At 39.2% G+C, this 19,591-nt stretch overlaps 1 protein-coding gene across 4 annotated transcripts in view; it reads right to left on the reverse strand.

The window, feature by feature from the left end:
- elg1 (enhanced level of genomic instability 1) overlaps nucleotides 1-19,591 on the reverse strand; it is a 47,326-nt gene that overhangs the window by 14,689 nt on the left and 13,046 nt on the right. For 3 of the 4 annotated variants that reach the window (XM_053798341.2, XM_070101129.1, XM_053798339.2), the window contains 7 exons: nucleotides 16,296-18,952; nucleotides 15,111-15,673; nucleotides 11,009-11,171; nucleotides 9,235-9,334; nucleotides 6,365-6,881; nucleotides 5,274-5,375; nucleotides 4,844-4,980 (listed from right to left, as the gene is read on the reverse strand). In XM_053798341.2, coding sequence (XP_053654316.2) covers nucleotides 4,844-4,980; nucleotides 5,274-5,375; nucleotides 6,365-6,881; nucleotides 9,235-9,334; nucleotides 11,009-11,171; nucleotides 15,111-15,673; nucleotides 16,296-18,925 — 4,212 coding nt within the window. In that variant the 5' untranslated portion in view covers nucleotides 18,926-18,952. The remainder of the gene's footprint in view (nucleotides 1-4,843; nucleotides 4,981-5,273; nucleotides 5,376-6,364; nucleotides 6,882-9,234; nucleotides 9,335-11,008; nucleotides 11,172-15,110; nucleotides 15,674-16,295; nucleotides 18,953-19,591) is intronic. The other variant, XM_053798342.2, reaches the window with a different exon arrangement.

The following is a 19,591-nucleotide window of genomic DNA, read 5'->3' on the forward strand; positions in this document are numbered from 1 at the left end:
ATCCTCGTAAAAACTCTTCACTGCTTTCAGTAACCTACCTCCTACACCATACACTTGCAACATCTGCCACATTGCCCCCCTATCCACCCTGTCATACGCCTTTTCCAAATCCATAAATGCCACAAAGACCTCTTTAGCCTTATCTAAATACTGTTCACTTATATGTTTCACTGTAAACACCTGGTCCACACACCCCCTACCTATCCTAGTTTATGTTCAATTTATCATTACAGTATCTTCATTACATTAATTACTGTACATGGAAAGGGAAATCCTTGCCTAGGAAATGTAGAAAAGAAATGTGGGAGAGAAAGGTTAAAAAATAATAGAAATATAATAAATACACCTACCATCCGACTTACGACCTGCTCGACTTACGACCGTGTTTTTTTGACAAATTTCTGGGAAATAAACAACTATTTGTGTTGTACACAGTGTTTATCCTAAACCTTACAGTATAAAATACAGTACTAACAGCATAAAAGGTAAAGTAAAACATGAAATACCAAAATAAAACAATAAAGTCATTACAAAAATGTGATGTTAATATTCAGTAGTAAAGTTCGACTTACATCCATTTCGACTTATGACCGGTTTCTCGGAACCGAACTCGGTCGTAAGTCGGATGGTAGGTGTACCTAAAAATGGATGTCACTGAAGAGGTTTGTTTGAAAAGTCCTCTTTACTCTAATACGAGAACATTAAATGTACTGGCTCCAAACTATTAAAAAATCAAATATATAATACAGTATTAGATTTGTGTACAGTACTTATAAATAACAATTTATCCATTAGATAGTTTAACCAAGTACAGGTCGGCCATCACTAATACGGCATCACTGGGACCTGTAGTGAGTTTGCTGGATTACAGAGTGGTTAGGTTAGAATACACTTATATTTTGGCCTTTCTTTGATTAGTATATCCTGCAGCATGTAAACGTTCATTATTTCTTGTTCACTTATAAAACTGTGTTGCTCTAGACCTTTTAGCATTTTACCTGTCAACTGAATTAGCCTATCAACAGAAACTCTTTCTGCCACATCTTCCTCATTTTCATCACTGCTTTCTCCTCCATTGGCTTGCTGCTGTGGATTTACAACCATCTGCACAATTTCTGAGTCAGTATAATGATGAAATTTCAAATTATGCTAGCTGAAATTAGTGCTGGATTACTGATGGAACCGGATAACTGATTGCCGGATTAGTGATGGCCGACCTGTATATTGTACATATTGTCACTTTACGTACACTAATGGAACAAATAAAACAGGGTTTCAAACAAAACTATTATGTACTACAAAACTATAAATCAACTGAATGCATTATTTCTAGCAAGCATAGCAAGAGTGTAGCAGATCATAGGGTCCATATCTATGCCCTGTACTGCACATTTAAAGTGATTCCATTTAATATGGTCCTTAATGACTTACTGTTTCTCTTCCTTGTCCTACTTTACTTTCAGCTATTTTTCCACCACCTTTGCTAGTTACAGCTTCTAGCTTCACCTACTTTGCTTTCAGTACACTACATATGTCCTTTTAACTGCAATATATCATTAAAAACTTCACACCATTCTTCCCATTTAATAAAAACAAAAGTCCCAGTCTGTTCTTCTAAATTCAGTTGAATTCCCCTATTGTCCTACCTATCATTTTATATGTTTTGGACTACCTCATCACTGAGGATCTTACCCCTTTCGGGGCTGGTCCTGTTGTACTACAGCTTTGAAGCTAGGGTCAGTCCCATAGTTCTACACCATGAGCTCGGTTCACTCAGACAAGCTGTGAGCGGTAAATTTGGGCCCAGAGATGAGAAAATGGGTCTATATGGTAAGTGAGCACAATATTAAAAAAAAATCCTGCAGTAAGCAGTGCATAATGTGGAAAAAAACTATGACCATCTTAGAGCGAAACACCAACGTCAAAGACCTGGGAGTGATCATGTCGGAGGATCTCACCTTCAAGGACCATAACAATGTATCAATCGCATCTGCTAGAAAAATGACAGGATGGATAATGAGAACCTTCAAAACTAGGGAGGCCAAGCCCATGATGACACTCTTCAGGTCACTTGTTCTATCTAGGCTGGAATATTTCTGTACACTAACAGCACCTTTCAAGGCAGGTGAAATTGCTGACCTAGAAAATGTACAGAGAACTTTCACGGCGTGCATAACGGAGATAAAACACCTCAATTACTGGGAGCGCTTGAGGTTCCTAAACCTGTATTCCCTGGAACGCAGGCGGGAGAGATACATGATTATACGTATACACCTGGAAAATCCTAGAGGGACTAGTACCGAACTTGCACACGAAAATCACTCACTACGAAAGCAAAAGACTTGGCAGACGATGCAACATCCCCCCAATGAAAAGCAGGGGTGTCACTAGCACATTAAGAGACCATGCAATAAGTGTCAGGGGCCCGAGACTGTTCAACTGCCTCCCAACATACATAAGGGGGATTACCAACAGACTCCTGGCAGTCTTCAAGCTGGCACTGGACAAGCGCCTAAAGTCGGTTCCTGACCAGCCGGGCTGTGGCTCGTACGTTGGTTTGCGTGCAGCCAGCAGTAACAGCCTGGTTGATCAGGCTCTGATCCACCAGGCGGCCTGGTCACAGACCGGGCCGCGGGGGCGTTGACCCCCGGAACTCTCTCCAGGTAAACTCCAGGTAATATAAGAGAGGCCTGGGGACATAACTAATGAACAGAGGAAATTATTTTTTTAGTGCCAGGAATGCAACATTGTTTATTCTGGACCTATTTTTAAACTTGCAGTTTTTTTTTGTGGGAAATTGGCCAAATTACCAATTTCTGATGACTTTATTGGGTAGTTGAAATAGGTAAATGAGTAGTTTCCTGTATTCAATCACTAGAAGGCATACCAGCAAAATAGCTATCAGTTTGGATGACTAGAACAATGTAATTAGCCAAAACAGGGCTCAAAGTGGGTGGAATCTCCAATGTGTAAATATCGCTGACACCACTAAATTTGCGAAAGCGTAATTGTGTAAATTTTCCATCAAATTTCATACTTTTGGTTTCATTACCTCTAGAAAGATTTTGTATCCTTTCATAAGATTTTTTTTTTTTTCAACAAGTCGGCTGTCTCCCACCGAGGCAGGGTGACCCAAAAAGAAAGAAAATCCCCAAAAAGAAAAAATATATATTTTTTAAATTCTGCAACCCTGAGAGCAAGTCTGAGATCAGCAGTCTTGACCCTGAAAGGGTTAAATTAGAAACAATCTGCACTGACACTATTTTTTTTTATTAACACATCGGCCATTTCCCATCGAGGCAGAGTGACCCACAAAAGACGAAGCACTTTCACCACTCGGTCCATCACTGTCTTTCCAGAGGCATATCTACACTACAGTTCAAAAACTGCAGCATATCTCCACCAATCCTTCAGAGCACAGGCACTGTACTTCCCACCTACAGGACTCAAGTCCAGCTAACTGGTTTCTTGAATCACTTCACAAATGTTACTTTGCTCACACTCCAACAGCCTGTCAAGTCATAAAAACCATTTGCCTCTACTGGCTCCTATCTAACAAGCTCACGCATACTTGCTGGAAGACTAAGCGCCTCACACACAAAACCACCCTTACCCTCTCCCTCCAATCCTTCCTAAGATGACCCCTACCCTGCCTCCCTTCCACTACAGATTCATACGCCTTCTAAGTCAGTCTGTTTCGCTCCATTCTTTCTAAATATCTGAACCACCTCAACAACCCTCACTCTGCCCTCTGAACAGTACTTTTAGAAACCCCGCACCTCCTCCTAATCTCCAAGCTATGGATTCTCTGCATAACATTCACACCACACGTTTCCCTCAGATGCACCACTGCCTCCAGTCTTCTTGCTGCAACATTCATCACACATGCTTCATACCCATATAAGAGCATTGGTACCAGTATACTCTCATACATTTCCCTTTTTGCTTCCATGGATAACATTCTTTGTCTCCACAGACTCCTCAGTGCACCACTCATTAATTCTATGATTCACCACATCTTTCACAGACACATTTGCTGACAAGTCCACTCCCAAATATCTGAATACATTCCCTTCCCATATACTCCCTCCCTCCAATCTGATATCCAATTTTTCATTACCTGAATTTTTTGTAATCTTTATCACATTAATCTTTCCTATGTTCAGTTTTAATTTCCTTCTCTTACATGGATATTGTGTAACCTCTGCACCATTTATAACATTTCTGGTATATTTTTAAATATTTATACAGTAGTGTACTGCATATTGTAATAAACAGAATAGAGGAAATCAGCTCTAATATACATAATTTAGGTAGGCATACTGGTCAGAGAGCCTGTAAGTCCGAGTCGTTGGTAAACGAGTGAGGAGAGACTGTATATTAAACAACCATGGTGACATCATGCATCCCTGTCTAAGGCATACTTTCACTGGGAAAAAATTTCCCTCTCTCCTACATACTCTAACCTGAGTCTCATTATTCTCATAAAATCTCTTAACTGCTTTCAGTAACCCACCACCTATTCATACACTTGTGACATTGCCACATTCCTTCCCTATCCACCCTATCATATGCCTTTTCCAAATTCATAAATTCAACAAAAACCTCTTTACCCTTATCTAAATACTGTTCATTTATATGGGTCACTGTAAATGCTTGGTATACACATGCCCTACCTTTCCTAACGCCTTCTTGTTCATAATATATAATAACAAAATAACAAGCCTTACCTTAACATTGTAAGAACAGTGAAGTCCAAAGAGTTCCATATAAAATTTGCTCTCAGTAACATGGTTTCTTAAATTCTCTAAGAAATAAAATATGACTAATGCAAATAACTTACCCTATAGCCAAGTTCAGCAGCCAGGGCATATACTGCCGCAGTTTTGCCAATGCCAGGAGGTCCACAGAGAAGATAGGTGTTAACGAACTCATCTTCGTCCCAACTGCTGGACTTGTCTGATTCCTCAAACCAATCATCTGGTGTGAAATAACTGTTTTTAGTATGGAGAAATCCTTGCTTATTTGTTTATTGCAATGTCTATGTGAAAGATGCTGAAGAGATCCCTACACTTAACTACTGCTTCCATTACTATACTGTACTGTACTCTCAAAAGTTAATGAAGACACCTGCATTCACTATAATGTTTTCATTTATATTTTTTATGGTCATTAATAATTAAATGCCATTAATAATGGTCATTAATAATTAAATGCCATTAATAATGGTCATTAATAATTAAATGCCATTAATAATTAATAATTTGTCTTACCTTTTCTAGATAATTTTTTCTTCATGCTTTTCTGCTTATTTGCATAAGCCTGGCACTTCCTTTTCCACTCTTGTAGCCACATCTTGAGCCTTTTCACGTTTTCTGCAGTAGATGACAACTGAATATAGTTTACTACAACTAAAAATTGTAAGTTTCAGGTTTTAGTAGGCAACAAAATGTTCACAAGAAGAAAAAATCTTGAGCACACTCTAAGGTACAGGAAAGAAAACATTTAAGGCATTTTTGCACAATATACATTGCAAATGCTAAAGCAAAAATGACAGGAGTGGCTGCAGAAGAATTACTGGAGGTGACAAAGTCTCAGGAAAAGGAGAAGGAAAAGCAGAGAAGAAATACAGGCCACGCTGCAAATCATATGCAAAAATATGCTTGCCTATAACCAGATTAAAAATGGTTTCTTTAGATACTAACATGGATAGGCACTTTATGCTGAAATTGAATCTAGAGCAATTGATGCCTTATGACCTCTACAAATCAATGCAAGTTAACACAATGCAGATGCATTATAGAAAACTGGGTGATTCCAAAATATCCATCAACTGCTGAAGATTACATTAACATCTGTGCAAGAACCACAGCTATTCATCTCATCCCAAAAGGCATAGATCAACATCTCCATAAGTGAGGATGGCCAAAGTAGAAGCTAAGCTATAATGAAGCTATAAAAAAACTATTTACATAAAACAGCTTAATTTGCATATTTTAAAGTTGCTCGGTGATTTTCAGGGAATTATGTACCATGCTATGTCAAGATTTACCATACTGTATCCAAGAAGATTAATATGCAGTGATATACCACACATTATCACTGACTCCAATATCTGGAATAAATTCATTAAAACTGCTGCACATGTATGCTCACTCTTACTCTCTGCAAACCTTAAAACAAAAGTAAAAATTGAAGGCCACAGCAACCACCCATTGTGTAAACCATTTTTTCAAAATTGAAATATAAATGTTTTGAATAACTTGAAAACAACAACCTCTATATGTCCCCAGCAGACTTTGCACTGTGTGTTGCTAAACATGTTTAGCAACACACACAGTATCACCAAAAACAAACAACATACCTGTGTTTCCTATGACTTGTTTGCCATTTTTTGGTGCAAAGACTTGCGTCCATGAGTGTGGAGTTTTTTCATGCCACAATGGTAAACTTGACCTCTCTTGTATACTTGCTTCTTCTTCCTGTCCTCTTGTACCAGCTAGTTTGCATCGTTTACTCCTACTCAACACTGTTGATTTGGTTTTCAGCCTGAGTTTCTTCTTTACCTTAACATCATTGTCATCCAGAACAATAACAGCCTGCCTCTCTTTCTCCAGCTCTTTTCTGTACAATTCGACAGCTCTTTTCTTCATATCATAGTATGATTTAAAAACTCTATAAACAGGAAAATTTGGATTTTTACTCTTCATATATGCTAATATTGAAGCTATATCTTCAGAATCCAATGTTGGGACATGAACTAGAGATCCCCTTGAAACAGAGTTAGTTTTGTCAAGCAGGCAGTTTGTGTAAGGAAAAACCTTTTGCCACACCGATGCATCAGGAGTGTAACTTTCATGTTCAGTCTCTCGTAAACGAATCTGGGTTAAAAAATTATATATACAGTATGCATGTATGAATATACATGTATAAAGTATGCAGCAGAGGTTTATGGCTACAGGAGGGTCAGTATAGGAGAAATGAATTTTTTTTTTTTTTTTTAACAAGTCAGCCGTCTCCCACCGAGGCAGGGTGACCCAAAAAGAAAGAAAATCCCCAAAAAGAAAATACTTTCATCATCATTCAACACTTTCACCTCACTCACACATAATCACTGTTTTTGCAGAGGCACTCAGAACACAACAGTTTAGAAGAATATGTATATATAAAGATCCTAGGTAGTAGGTTGGTAGACAGCAACCGCCCAGGGAGGTACTACCGTCCTGCCAAGTGAGTGTAAAACGAAAGCCTGTAATTGTTTTACATGATGGAAGGATTGCTGGTGTCCTTTTTTCTGTCTCATTAACATGCAAGATTTCAGGTACGTCTTGCTACTTCTACTTACACTTAGGTCACACTACACATACATCTTTTTTTTTTTTTTTCAACAAGTTGGCCGTCTCCCACCGAGGCAGGGTGACCCAAAAAAGAAAGAAAATCCCCAAAAAGAAAATACTTTCATCATCAATTCAACACTTTCACCACACTCGCACATTATCACTGTTTTTGCAGAGGTGCTCAGAATACAACAGTTTAGAAGCATACACATATAAAGATACACAACATATCCCTCCAAACTGCCAATACATGTACAAGCATATATATACACACCCCTCTGGGTTTTCTTCTATTTTCTTTCTAGTTCTTATTCTTGTTTATTTCCTCTTATCTCCATGGGGAAGTGGAACAGAATTCTTCCTCCGTAAGCCGTGCATGTTGTAAGAGGCGACTAAAATGACGGGAGCAAGGGGCTAGCAACCTCTTCTCCTGTATATATTACTAAATGTAAAAGGAGAAACTTTCGTTTTTCCTTTTGGGCCACCCTGCCTCAGTGGGATACAGCCGGTGTGTTGAAAGAAAGAAGAATGTATAAAGATACACAACATATCCCTCCAAACTGCTAATAAAATGAAATGTATACACAAATAACCTGCACATAGGAGAGAGGAGCTTACAACAATGTTTCAGTCCAACTTGGACTATTTACCAAGTCACACTAAAAGAAAAAGAGATGGAGCCAGTATATATAGGCCAACTGGCAGGGATGGAACAAGAGAGGTGGGGAGTAGTAGTAATAGTGGTAAGGCAGGTAGTGGAAGTATTAGTAGTAGTAAGGCTGGTAGTGGTAGTAACAGTAGTAGTGGTAATGTAAAGTACAGAGAGTGGTCCAAGTTGGACCAAAACATTGTCGTAAGCTCCTCTCTCCTATGTGCAGGTTATTTGTGTATTGTTCCAGCCATGGTATTGTGCCTTGTTATTTTTTGTTTATTATCACACTGGCCGATTCCCACCAAGGCAGGGTGGCCCGAAAAAGAAAAACTTTCACCATCATTCACTCCATCACTGTCCTGCCAGAAGGGTGCTTTACACTACAGTTTTTAAACTGCAACATTAACACCCCTCCTTCAGAGTGCAGGCACTGTACTTCCCATCTCCAGGACTCAAGTCCGGCCTGCCGGTTTCCCTGAACCCCTTCATAAATGTTACTTTGCTCACACTCCAACAGCACGTCAAGTATTAAAAACCATTTGCCTCCATTCACTCCTATCAAACATGCTCACGCATGCCTGCTGGAAGTCCAAGCCCCTCGCATACAAAACCTCCTTTACCCCCTCCCTCCAACCTTTCCTAGGCCAACCCCTACCCCGCCTTCCTTCCACTACAGACTGATACACTCTTTTGCTCCATTCTCTCTACATGTCCGAACCACCTCAACAACCCTTCCTCAGCCCTCTGGACAACAGTTTTGGTAATCCCGCACCACCTCTTTGGAGAGAGAGAAATGAGGATATATAGAAAACAAATGGATTTTTAAGTTAAGAATGAAAGGAAAGTAATGAGAGACAGGATAAGGAGGTAGAAAAGAAAATAATGACAAAACTGTTGAATGTAGATAGTGAAATGGTGGAAGCATAAATTTCATGCTTCAGATAAGGAGAAATTAGATATACATATTTCAATAAAAGCAAAAAAGTTAATGTGAAGAGAGTGCTGTATTAAGAAGGATGAAAGCACAAACAGCTGCAACAATAGATTGTATTAAGACAAATGCTAAAAGCACATGGAATGAGGAAATTAGAAGACAGTATCTTGGTATACAGCCACATGCCAATCCATACTTTCCAATCTGTTCCTTAACCCCCTGCTGCCATTATATAACAATATATTAAAGTTTAATAAACAAATACACTCTTTCAATAATCAAACTCTTACATACTATATTATAAAACTCACTTCTGGGATGCCAAGCTTCCATAGAGTCTCATTTGTTCTTTGTTGAACATGGCTTACTTCAGGAAACATGGGCCAGTTACTTAACTCCTCCTCCTGCATACTGGAAAAAATACAAAACACTAGTTATTGGTATGTTATGCAACTTCTGTGGTAATATACTTACATTATTTATTAATAGATTTACCTTTAAATCTTGCAACCTTTCTCCTCTTTACATAAGTAACTGTGTACCATGTGGTTTAAAAAGCAAATCAACCTTACTGTACCTAGTTAAAATGAAATTACTTGCAAAGGGCAAATAGGTTGAAACAACTGTTAGAATGAAAGGCAGGATAAGCTGTAGTACCTAGTAGAATATTAATAATCATTTGGTAAATTTGGAGGTGTCTGGAACGAAACCATATTTTCCCACACGTTCATCACCTCACATACTGGTAATTTCCATACAGTGCCAATTTACAGGAATGTATCCTGCATGACTACTTGATATAAGTGTGATAAATTCCTAGCTATTTGGTACAATTTGGTACAGTAATTTTACAGTAATGTTATTTGGGAGTGGACGTGTCAGCGGATGGGTCTATGAAAGATGAGGTGAATCATAGAATTGATGAGGGGAAAAGAGTGAGTGGTGCACTTAGGAGCCTGTGGAGACAAAGAACTTTGTCCTTGGAGGCAAAGAGGGGAATGTATGAGAGTATAGTTTTACCAACGCTCTTATATGGGTGTGAAGCATGGGTGATGAATGTTGCAGCGAGGAGAAGGCTGGAGGCAGTGGAGATGTCATGTCTGAGGGCAATGTGTGGTGTGAATATAATGCAGAGAATTCGTAGTTTGGAAGTTAGGAGGAGGTGCGGGATTACCAAAACTGCTGTCCAGAGGGCTGAGGAAGTGTTGTTGAGGTGGTTCGAACATGTAGAGAGAATGGAGCGAAACAGAGTGACTTCAAGAGTGTATCAGTCTGTAGTGGAAGGAAGGTGGGGTAGGGGTCGGCCTAGGAAAGGTTGGAGGGAGGGGGTAAACGAGGTTTTGTGTGTGAGGGGCTTGGACTTCCAGCAGGCATGTGTGAGCGTGTTTGATAGGAGTAAATGGAGACAAATGGTTTTTAATACTTGACGTGCTGTTGGAGTGTGAGCAAAGTAACATTTATGAAGGGGTTCAGGGAAACCGGCAGGCCGGACTTAAGTCCTGGAGATGGGAAGTACAGTGCCTGCACTCTGAAGGAGGGGCGTTAATGTTGCAGTTTAAAAACTGTAGTGTAAAGCACCCTTCTGGCAAGACAGTGATGGAGTGAATGATGGTGAAAGTTTTTCTTTTTCGGGCCACCCTGCCTTGGTGGGAATCGGCCAGTGTGATAATAAATAAAATAAAAAAAAAAGTTACTTTTATTTTTATGATGTTGACATGTACTGAGGAATCATTTTTTTTATTAATATTTTTGTCTTTGACTATCAAATGCATCAATCTTTGATGTGTGTTTTATATGGTATAGTTGTTTGGCACAATTTGGTAAGGAAACGTATATGTAAATACATACGTATTTACATACTGTATGAGCAACTGCAAAGTCCTCAAGTTGCTTAGGTTTGTGTCACAAATCAATTTTAACATCACAGAAGGTATGTAGTTTTGCTAAATGCAATGTATGAAGTAAAATGTAAAGTTCCAAAGTATCAATTTTAAACAAAGAATAAAGAATACAGTTTAGTACATTGCAAACGTAATCATTTATTGGGTACAACCTACCAAAGCTTACCCACTGAACATTTCATACCTTCTCTCCACAATCTGATGCTTCTTAATCTCATCTGGTACGCCAGACTGTAAGAAGTCCTGACGAGCCTTAAGTTTGGCTGGAGACAATGTCACTACCTTTATTATCTCTATACAAGGTGGAGACTTGGATTTCTTGTAAAATATTGGTGCCAATTTTGCATCTGCAAATACCAACTTTTTTTTAATAAATATTTAGTGTTTGTACAGTACTGATACTACATACAGTGTATGAACAACATAATGAGCATGATGAGAAAAATTATGCTTCATAATGAGACAATAAAAAGAATTATAGGGAGATAAAACAATGATTAAGCCCTTCTCCAGTATAAATTACTAAATTTAAGAAAGAAAAACTCACTTTTCTTTTTAGGTCACCCTGAATGGTGGGATATGAAACCATGATATGGGAAGGAATTGAACTTGCGGCTAGTGAGTCGTAAAACTCCAAACCGGCGCATTAGCCAGTTTTACGACTCACTAGCCATGATTTGTTTGCAATCATGTCATTATGATTTCTTGAGTCTTGATGGGATATGGTCAGTTTGTAGAAACAAATTATTAATGGAAATTCAAACAATGATTAATGGGCAATACTAAAATAACAGGAAGTGACATGGCTTGAGTACTGTTTCTGTAAATACATACCTGTAATGCCCCTCATTGTGCAAGGGAGCAAGTTAAACTGATAGATTACAAAGTAACTGGCATACTTTGATATTGATAAACATTTATCAATTCCATTAATATGTAAGCAATGATGCCCCAAAATTTTCAGGTGTATATGCATAAGCCAGCATCCCAGACATACACAAAATAAGATAGAAAAAAGAGTCTACTCATAAATAAATATGGCATCTTTCACTGCTGTCTGACTACCACCCCCATGTAGCATACTTAAAAAAATATTGTAATAAGGCACTTATTTAAACAATATCTATTACTGTTAAAAATGTTGAGAATTTTCTTGGTAACTTTTTTCAAATTCCACTAATTTAAAATTTTTATGTACGAAACCCCCTATACTACTTGGTATATCCACGGGATGAAGTGGCAGTTAATGTGCCAGCTGCAAATGAGCTTTAACATGAATGGGAAAGGTACATGGAACTATTGGAATGGGTAGGTGCCCTTTCTTAGCTCAGGCAACTGTACAGGAGGGCCCCATACATACAGCACCTCTTTTTGGTGTTTCACATTTTTGTTGGCTTTCAACTGAGACATTGTTCCACCTGCTGATGACTGTTGCTGGCAGGTGGTGCATAATGAACAATGACTCAATTAAAAGGAAATGAAAATGTGGAATACTGAAAAGAGGGTGATGTATATGCAGGGGCCCTCTGTATATTCATCACTATGTGCTAACCCTTAAACATTATATAGAGTGCCTGGGGAATGGGAGGCAATGAAGTTTGAACCAAGGATTTAGCAGCACTAAACCCATATGGGTCATAAAATCAAGAAAAGAGAGGGATATTTCCATTTCCTAAGCTCAAGGCAATGTTAGAATTATGGAGCTCAGATAATGACAGTGTTTTATTAAAAAAAAAAAAAAAAAAAAAAGTGCATAATTGAAACTATTCAGGGGAGACCTTTCAGTAAGTACATTAACCCGTAAACGGTCCAAGCAGATCTATGTTCACATGTGTAGTGCTACAAAAGTAGATCTACGTTTTTTTTACATATTTTCAACAACAACAACAACAACAACAAAAAAAGTAGATCAAAGTTTTTTTACACATTTTCAAATGTAAAAAAAAAACAAAAAGATCTACTTATTTTACATACTTTCAAATGTTGAAAAAACGTATACAGTGGACCCCCGCACACAGTTGGCATCACATAACGTTAAATCCGCATACCGATACATTTTATCGCTAAGATTTTGCCTCGCATACCGCTAAAAAACCCGCTCAACGCTATTCGTCCGAGACGCGTCTAATGTGCGGCCTGAGCCAGCCTCACATGTTCCGCCGGTGGCATTGTTTACAAGCCAGCCTCCACGGTAGCATCCAAGCATACAATCGGAACATTTCGTATTATTACAGCGTTTCTGGTGATTTTATCTGCAAAATAAGTGACCATGGGCCCCAAGAAAACTTCTAGTGCCAACCCTGTGGTAAAAAGGGTGAGAAATATTATCGAAATACTGTGGTACCATGGTCAACTGCTGATGCTGCTGCTGCTGTAGCACTGTCAGCTGCTGCTGCTGCTGTAGCACCGTCAGCTGCTGCTGCTGCTGTACCACCATCAGCTGCTGCTGCTGCTGCTGCTGTAGTACCATCTGCTGCTGCTGTAGCACCGTCTGCTGCTGCTGTAGCACTGTCAGCTGCTGCTCCTGCTGTAGCACCATCAGCTGCTGCTGTTGCTGTACCACTGTCAGCTGCTGCTGCTGTAGTACCATCTGCTGCTGCTGTAGCACCATCTGCTGCTGCTGTAGCACTGTCAGCTGCTGCTGCTGCTGCACTGTCAGCTGCTTCTGCTGCTGCTGTAGCACTGTCAGCTGCTGCTGCTGTAGCACCGTCAGCTGCTGCTGCTTCTGTACCACCGTCAGCTGCTGCTGCTGCTGTAGTACCGTCTGCTGCTGCTGTAGCACCGTCTGCTGCTGCTGTAGCACTGTCAGCTGCTGCTGTAGTACCATCTGCTGCTGCTGTAGCACCATCTGCTGCTGCTGTAGCACTGTCAGCTGCTGCTGCTGCTGTAGCACCATCAGCTGCTGCTGCTGCTGTACCACTGTCAGCTGCTGCTGCTGCTGTAGTACCATCTGCTGCTGCTATAGCACCATCTGCTGCTGCTGTAGCACTGTCAGCTGCTGCTGCTGCACTGTCAGCTGCTTCTGCTGCTGCTGTAGCACTGTCAGCTGCTGCTGCTGTAGCACCGTCAGCTGCTGCTGCTGCTGTAGTACCGTCTGCTGCTGCTGTAGCACCGTCTGCTGCTGCTGTAGCACTGTCAGCTGCTGCTGCTGCTGTACCACCGTCAGCTGCTGCTGCTGCTGTAGTACCGTCTGCTGCTGCTGTAGCACCATCTGCTGCTGCTGTAGCACTGTCAGCTGCTGCTGTAGCACTGTCAGCTGCTGCTGCTGTAGCACCGTTGCTGGTGTGGCTTATTGAGAATACCAAGAAACAATTAACCCCAGAGGGTTAGCCACCCAGGATAACCCAAAAAAAAGTCAGTGTCATCGAAGACTATCTAACTTATTTCCATTGGGGTCCTTAATCTTGTCTCCTAGGATGCAACTCACACCAGTCGACTAACACCCAGGTGAACAGGGAAAAATGCCTGGAACTAGTGCTCGTATTGGTGAATTTAAAGCCAGCAGAGGTTGGTTTGAGAGATTTAAGAATCATAGTGGCATACACAGTGTGATAAGGCCTGTTCTGGAAGAAAATGCCAAACAGGACCTACAGTACTCAGGAGGAAAAGGCACTCCCAGGACACAGTGTCTCATCAGTCATTGCTGCATCTTCAATAAAGGTAAGTGTCATTTATTCTTCATTTAGTAGAGTACTACATGCACAATATATATTGTGCATGTACTGCTCTACTATTGTACATGTATCCTTCTCTTTGTGTGTAGGTAAATGTACAGTGGACCCCCGCATAACGATCACCTCCGAATGCGACCAATTATGTAAGTGTATTTATGTAAGTGCGTTTGTACGTGTATGTTTGGGGGTCTGAAATGGACCAATCTACTTCACAATATTCCTTATGGGAACAAATTCGGTCAGTACTGGCACCTGAACATACTTCTGGAGTGAAAAAATATCGTTAACCGGGGGTCCACTGTATATTTCATGTGGTAAAATTCTTTTTTTTCATACTTTTGGGTGTCTTGCACGGATTAATTTGATTTCCATTATTTCTTATGGGGAAAATTCATTCGCATAACGATAATTTCGCGTAACAGTGAGCTCTCAGGAACGGATTAATATCGTTATGCGGGTGTCCACTGTATATACGTTTGGACCATTTACGGGTTAAATAATCAAAGCCTGTAAATTAGGAAACCCACAAGGCTTAACAAGCCTTGAAAGTGGAGTAGCAGGGAAGAAATATAATGGAATTTTTATTATAAGGAGAAGAAACCACATGCTTACCTTTGGCAATGGGATCTCTTCTACTATCCTTGCTCAATTTCTTCTCTCCTTTCTCCAAAGCTACTATTTTCCTGTGTTCATCTAGGGCTTTGTTAGCAGTGATAGCAGCCTGACGACATGGCCTGTGACGTCTACTACAGTTTTCTTCATTGGTCTCATTCTCGGTTTTCTTTATCTTCTGTACTCTGAGATTATTTTTCTGCTTTCGCTTTCTTCTTGTTGCATCTGTTGGTTTGGGCAATGCCTGAGCTGATTTCCTTTTTCTGGTCTGCTTAGAAGAGGCCTTTTTGTCACCCACAAATGAAGAAACATTAGTGACATCACTGTTAATAAGTGCCATGTTAACAAGCATAACATGTTTGTCCTCATACTTAGCTACATTATCCAACAGTGCTTTCTTCCTCTTACTCACACTGAACTTTCTGGTCCCCTTAGCCTTCTGCAGAAGCTTCTTAGCTTTCTGTTGTACTGTTTGGCTCTCAGCTATATTACTCTTCTTTAAGCTTAATCTTCTATTATTCACTAAATGCTGTGGATGATTATGAATCCTTTTTATTCTTAAGCTGAAAAATAAATTGTAATTATTATTATTACATTATTACACTGCATATGCTTAAAATACCAATGATTACAGTAACAAGTCAGAGATCAAAGTGTGAACTTTCAATGTGTCTCTACCTGAAAGAAATGCCCAGGGCAATCCATATTCAGGGAGACACTCAGGTGCTCCAAATCATCATTCAAGTTTACTTACTGACTAGTTCTTTCTAAAAACTTGCAAATAGATGAAGGGATAAATATCTATGCTTCCAGGCTCACTGATTTATGTAACTAAGCCCAGGAATAAAAATATTTAACATGCTTTTTAAATGGCTGATAAATGCAATACTCTCCATGGGGAAGTGGAACAGAATTCTTCCTCTGTAAGCCATGCGTGTTGTAAGAGGTGACTAAAATGCCGGGAGCAAGGGGCTAGTAACCCCTTCTCCCGTATAAATTACTAAATTTAAGAGAAACTTTTGTTTTTCTTTTTGGGCCACCCTGCCTTGGTGGAATACGGCCGGTGTGTTGAAAGAAAGAACTGCAATACTGTTTTATTCCAATATAGTATACATTAAAACAGTGATTAAAATGGCTAATAGCTCTTGTAACAATACTGATCTTAAAGCATGCACTGTAACTTACCGAAGTTTGCCAGGTTTCTGGATAAGTGTGGAAGTATATTTGACAATGTTTTCCTTGTCATTTTCATGAATTTTTGTTGAAGTACATTTATCTCCAGTTCTATCATTTTCTGAGACTGAATCAAAGCTGATGTCAGAAATAGATTCCACTGAAGGTAGTGAACAGCTGGACGTTTTCACTTTGTTAGCCGCTGCAGTTTCTTCAGGACAGTTCTCCTCCTCCACCTCTGATGTTACCTTCTTTCTTCTCAATGATCTTCTTACATTTACCTGCTCTTTACCACAGTTTCTGTCTTCCAGATTACCTTTTTCCTGCACTTTCTGTTTTTCCTTGGATATGCTTTTTCTAGATTTTTTTTGAGTGACAACTGCTTGAGCCTGATCTTCACAACATTCAATTTCTGAACTAACTTCCTTTTTAACTTTTTTTTCATTATTAACATTCTGATCTTGAGAAGCTCTTAAAACCTTTCTTGAAGTCTTAGTTAATTCATTTTTGGTCTTACCTGTATTTTCATTTTCTTTCACAACATCACTATAATGTGAGATCTTAGCTGATCCTTTCTCTCTCTTCATGACTGCATCCAGCTCACCTAGAGGTTCTTCAACCTTGACATCACTGATAAAATTTAATGAACTGACCTGACTTTTCTTTGGTGACACAGTGATGGAAATTTGCTCCAATACTTCTATCTTATTCAAATCTTCTAGTTCTTGACTCTTCCTAATTCTCTTACTTATGCTGCGGTTGCAGTCCTTGTTATAACTTTCAGACATGCTCTCTTTGTTAATATTTACAATATTAGAATGCTGCCTATCACAAACTTTGCTCCTAAAAGATTCAATATCAGTGCTTATCTCAGGCCCTTCATAAGTGGCATGAACATCTGCTTTGACTGTAAAAACATGCTTGCTCCTTTCCACTGATCTTTCTTCTTGACTAATTTTCTTAAAGAACTTTGAAATTCCAGTTTTCTTGCAACAGTCCACATCTTCCTGGTTACAAGGATCTTCTTGTCTTTCCATTGTAGAATCAAGTTTTTTCTCACAGGTACTTGTAGTGTCATCATCTGAGTCAATTAGAGTTACCTTTTTCCTCAGCCTTTTCCTGTGGGACTTACCTGGATTCTGATTGTTCATTTCCATTCTAATTGTCTTATTGATAGCTTCATCTTCACTATCTACTACTTTGTATGTATCATCAATGGCAAAGTCATTCTCCAATTTACTAACATTTCCCTTCATTATTCTTCTAGTCTGTTTAATCTTATTATTAGCAGGGTCAGTGCCTTTGCCATCTGTGTGAGATTTTCCTTTGATACCCTGACCCACACCCTGGTGTGCTTCACTGTCTGCTTTCACATTACCTTGCTTTGAATGGCTCTCTCTTTCTAATGCTTCTTTCATATAATCTGAAAATGAAATTGATTTGACTGGTGATACTATTTCTTGCATCACTCTCTCTTCAACACAATAGTTTGGTACAGTGTTTCCACAGTCAGGAAATGTTGTCACTGACCTGTTATTCCTGACGTTAGTTTCCTTTTCCACACTGTGTGCGTGTTCGTTGTTCGGAATATCCTCCAATATACTTTCAAACTCTTTATTCATGCGTTTTCTTTTATTCTTAACACTTGTGCTTACTGTTAAATCAAAATCCTGGAGAGAGGAATCAAGATCCACTCTTTTACGTTTTTTAGCACAATTCAATTCTTTGTCTGTGGAGGTATTAGCTTCAAAAGCTGCTCTAGGTTTTTCGCTCTCTTCATCAGAATATATACTTTTAGAGTGTAGTTTGTCCTGTCCATGACGGTTTGCCATCATGAGCACAAATGCATTACTTCCTGAAACCAGTTTACTTGTGCCCACTTTTAAGACTTGAGAATCCTCAGTGTCTGCACCTTTTTTCTGTACAATGTTTAGCTTACACGAGCTTGCTTCTTTTGTGAAATCACTATCTTGTTCCTGCTTCTTGTTGGGACTCTGCCCAGCCATTTTAGAACCAATAAACTCAGTATTATTCATATTTTCTTGCTCCTTCATTGCTTTTAAAATTTCATTTTGTTTACCTCTGTTAGTCATCATAAAAGCAAAGATATTTGTCTTTTCCTTCTTTGGTGTATCTGACGATTTAAACTCCTTTTTAGCTGGAGGTACAGACGACTTTTTCTGGTCACACTGATATTCTTCCTTAGCGTTACATAGCGTATCAGCGTTTAAGGTAAATATGTCCTTATGAGAAACCTCTGATTTAGATGTTTTTAATTTGGAATGTATTTTTTTATGAAAATTAACACACTCATTTTCATCACCAACTGGCACTTCTTTAATATCAAAAGAACATTTTTCTGTTTTACCACTTGCTCTACAGCTGCTTCCCCAAAGTCCATCTGTTTTTCTGCCATCCTTATGCACATCCTTAACTTCAGAACTCTCTTCAATGTCTCGTCTAATTATGCTAACCTCATCCTCCTCTGCACAATCAGGGTTGTTCTCAGGCTGGTTTTCAGTCAGGTTCCTTATCACTGCACTTCTGGGCACTATCTTAAAATACCCCAACAAACCTTTTTTATCTTCAATTTGCTTTGAAGGTGTTTCCTGGGGGTACTTAAAAAATGACTGGATACCCATCTGTCCTCTTGCATGCTGAGGTGTGTCCTGAAGGAGAAATTATTGAGACTATATAGTCGCACAATAAAAAATTCTTAATATATGTATACTAATATAAAAGGAAGCATCTATATCACCAACTTCTGAGCAACAAACAGTTTGTAAAAGACTTCTGACAGGGCAGGTTAGCTTATGAAAATGTATACATATTTAACTATAAATAAGCACACTGAAAATAAAAAGATGCATCACATCAACATATGAGGGTCAACAGTTCTTTACATTTGGATAACCACCTGTAGGTTAAATAGTTTTGGATAATATAAAAACCAGTTGCTAAGTCTAGAGTAGACTTTGGAAATCTTGCATCACCGGAGATCTGTTTATTCAACAAAACATATACGTACGTGCTGTACCTGTACACTGTATATGTAAATCCTAACTCCCCAGGAAAACAATGTATTTGGTAGGGAATTGTTTACATTTTGTGATGGATTTTTTGTGTGGCAATCTTTAACCCGTAAAAGGTCCAAACGTATACAGTGGACCCCCGGTATTCGATGGCATCGGTATTCGATAAATCCGGTATTCGATGCATTATATCACAAAAAATTTTCCTCAGTATTCGATTGAAAACCCAGTATTCGATACGATTCATACAAGCCCTGTCCACATGTGGCCTGAACT

This window comes from Cherax quadricarinatus, chromosome 76, assembly GCF_038502225.1.
Source record: "Cherax quadricarinatus isolate ZL_2023a chromosome 76, ASM3850222v1, whole genome shotgun sequence".
NCBI classification, from domain to species: domain Eukaryota; kingdom Metazoa; phylum Arthropoda; class Malacostraca; order Decapoda; family Parastacidae; genus Cherax; species Cherax quadricarinatus.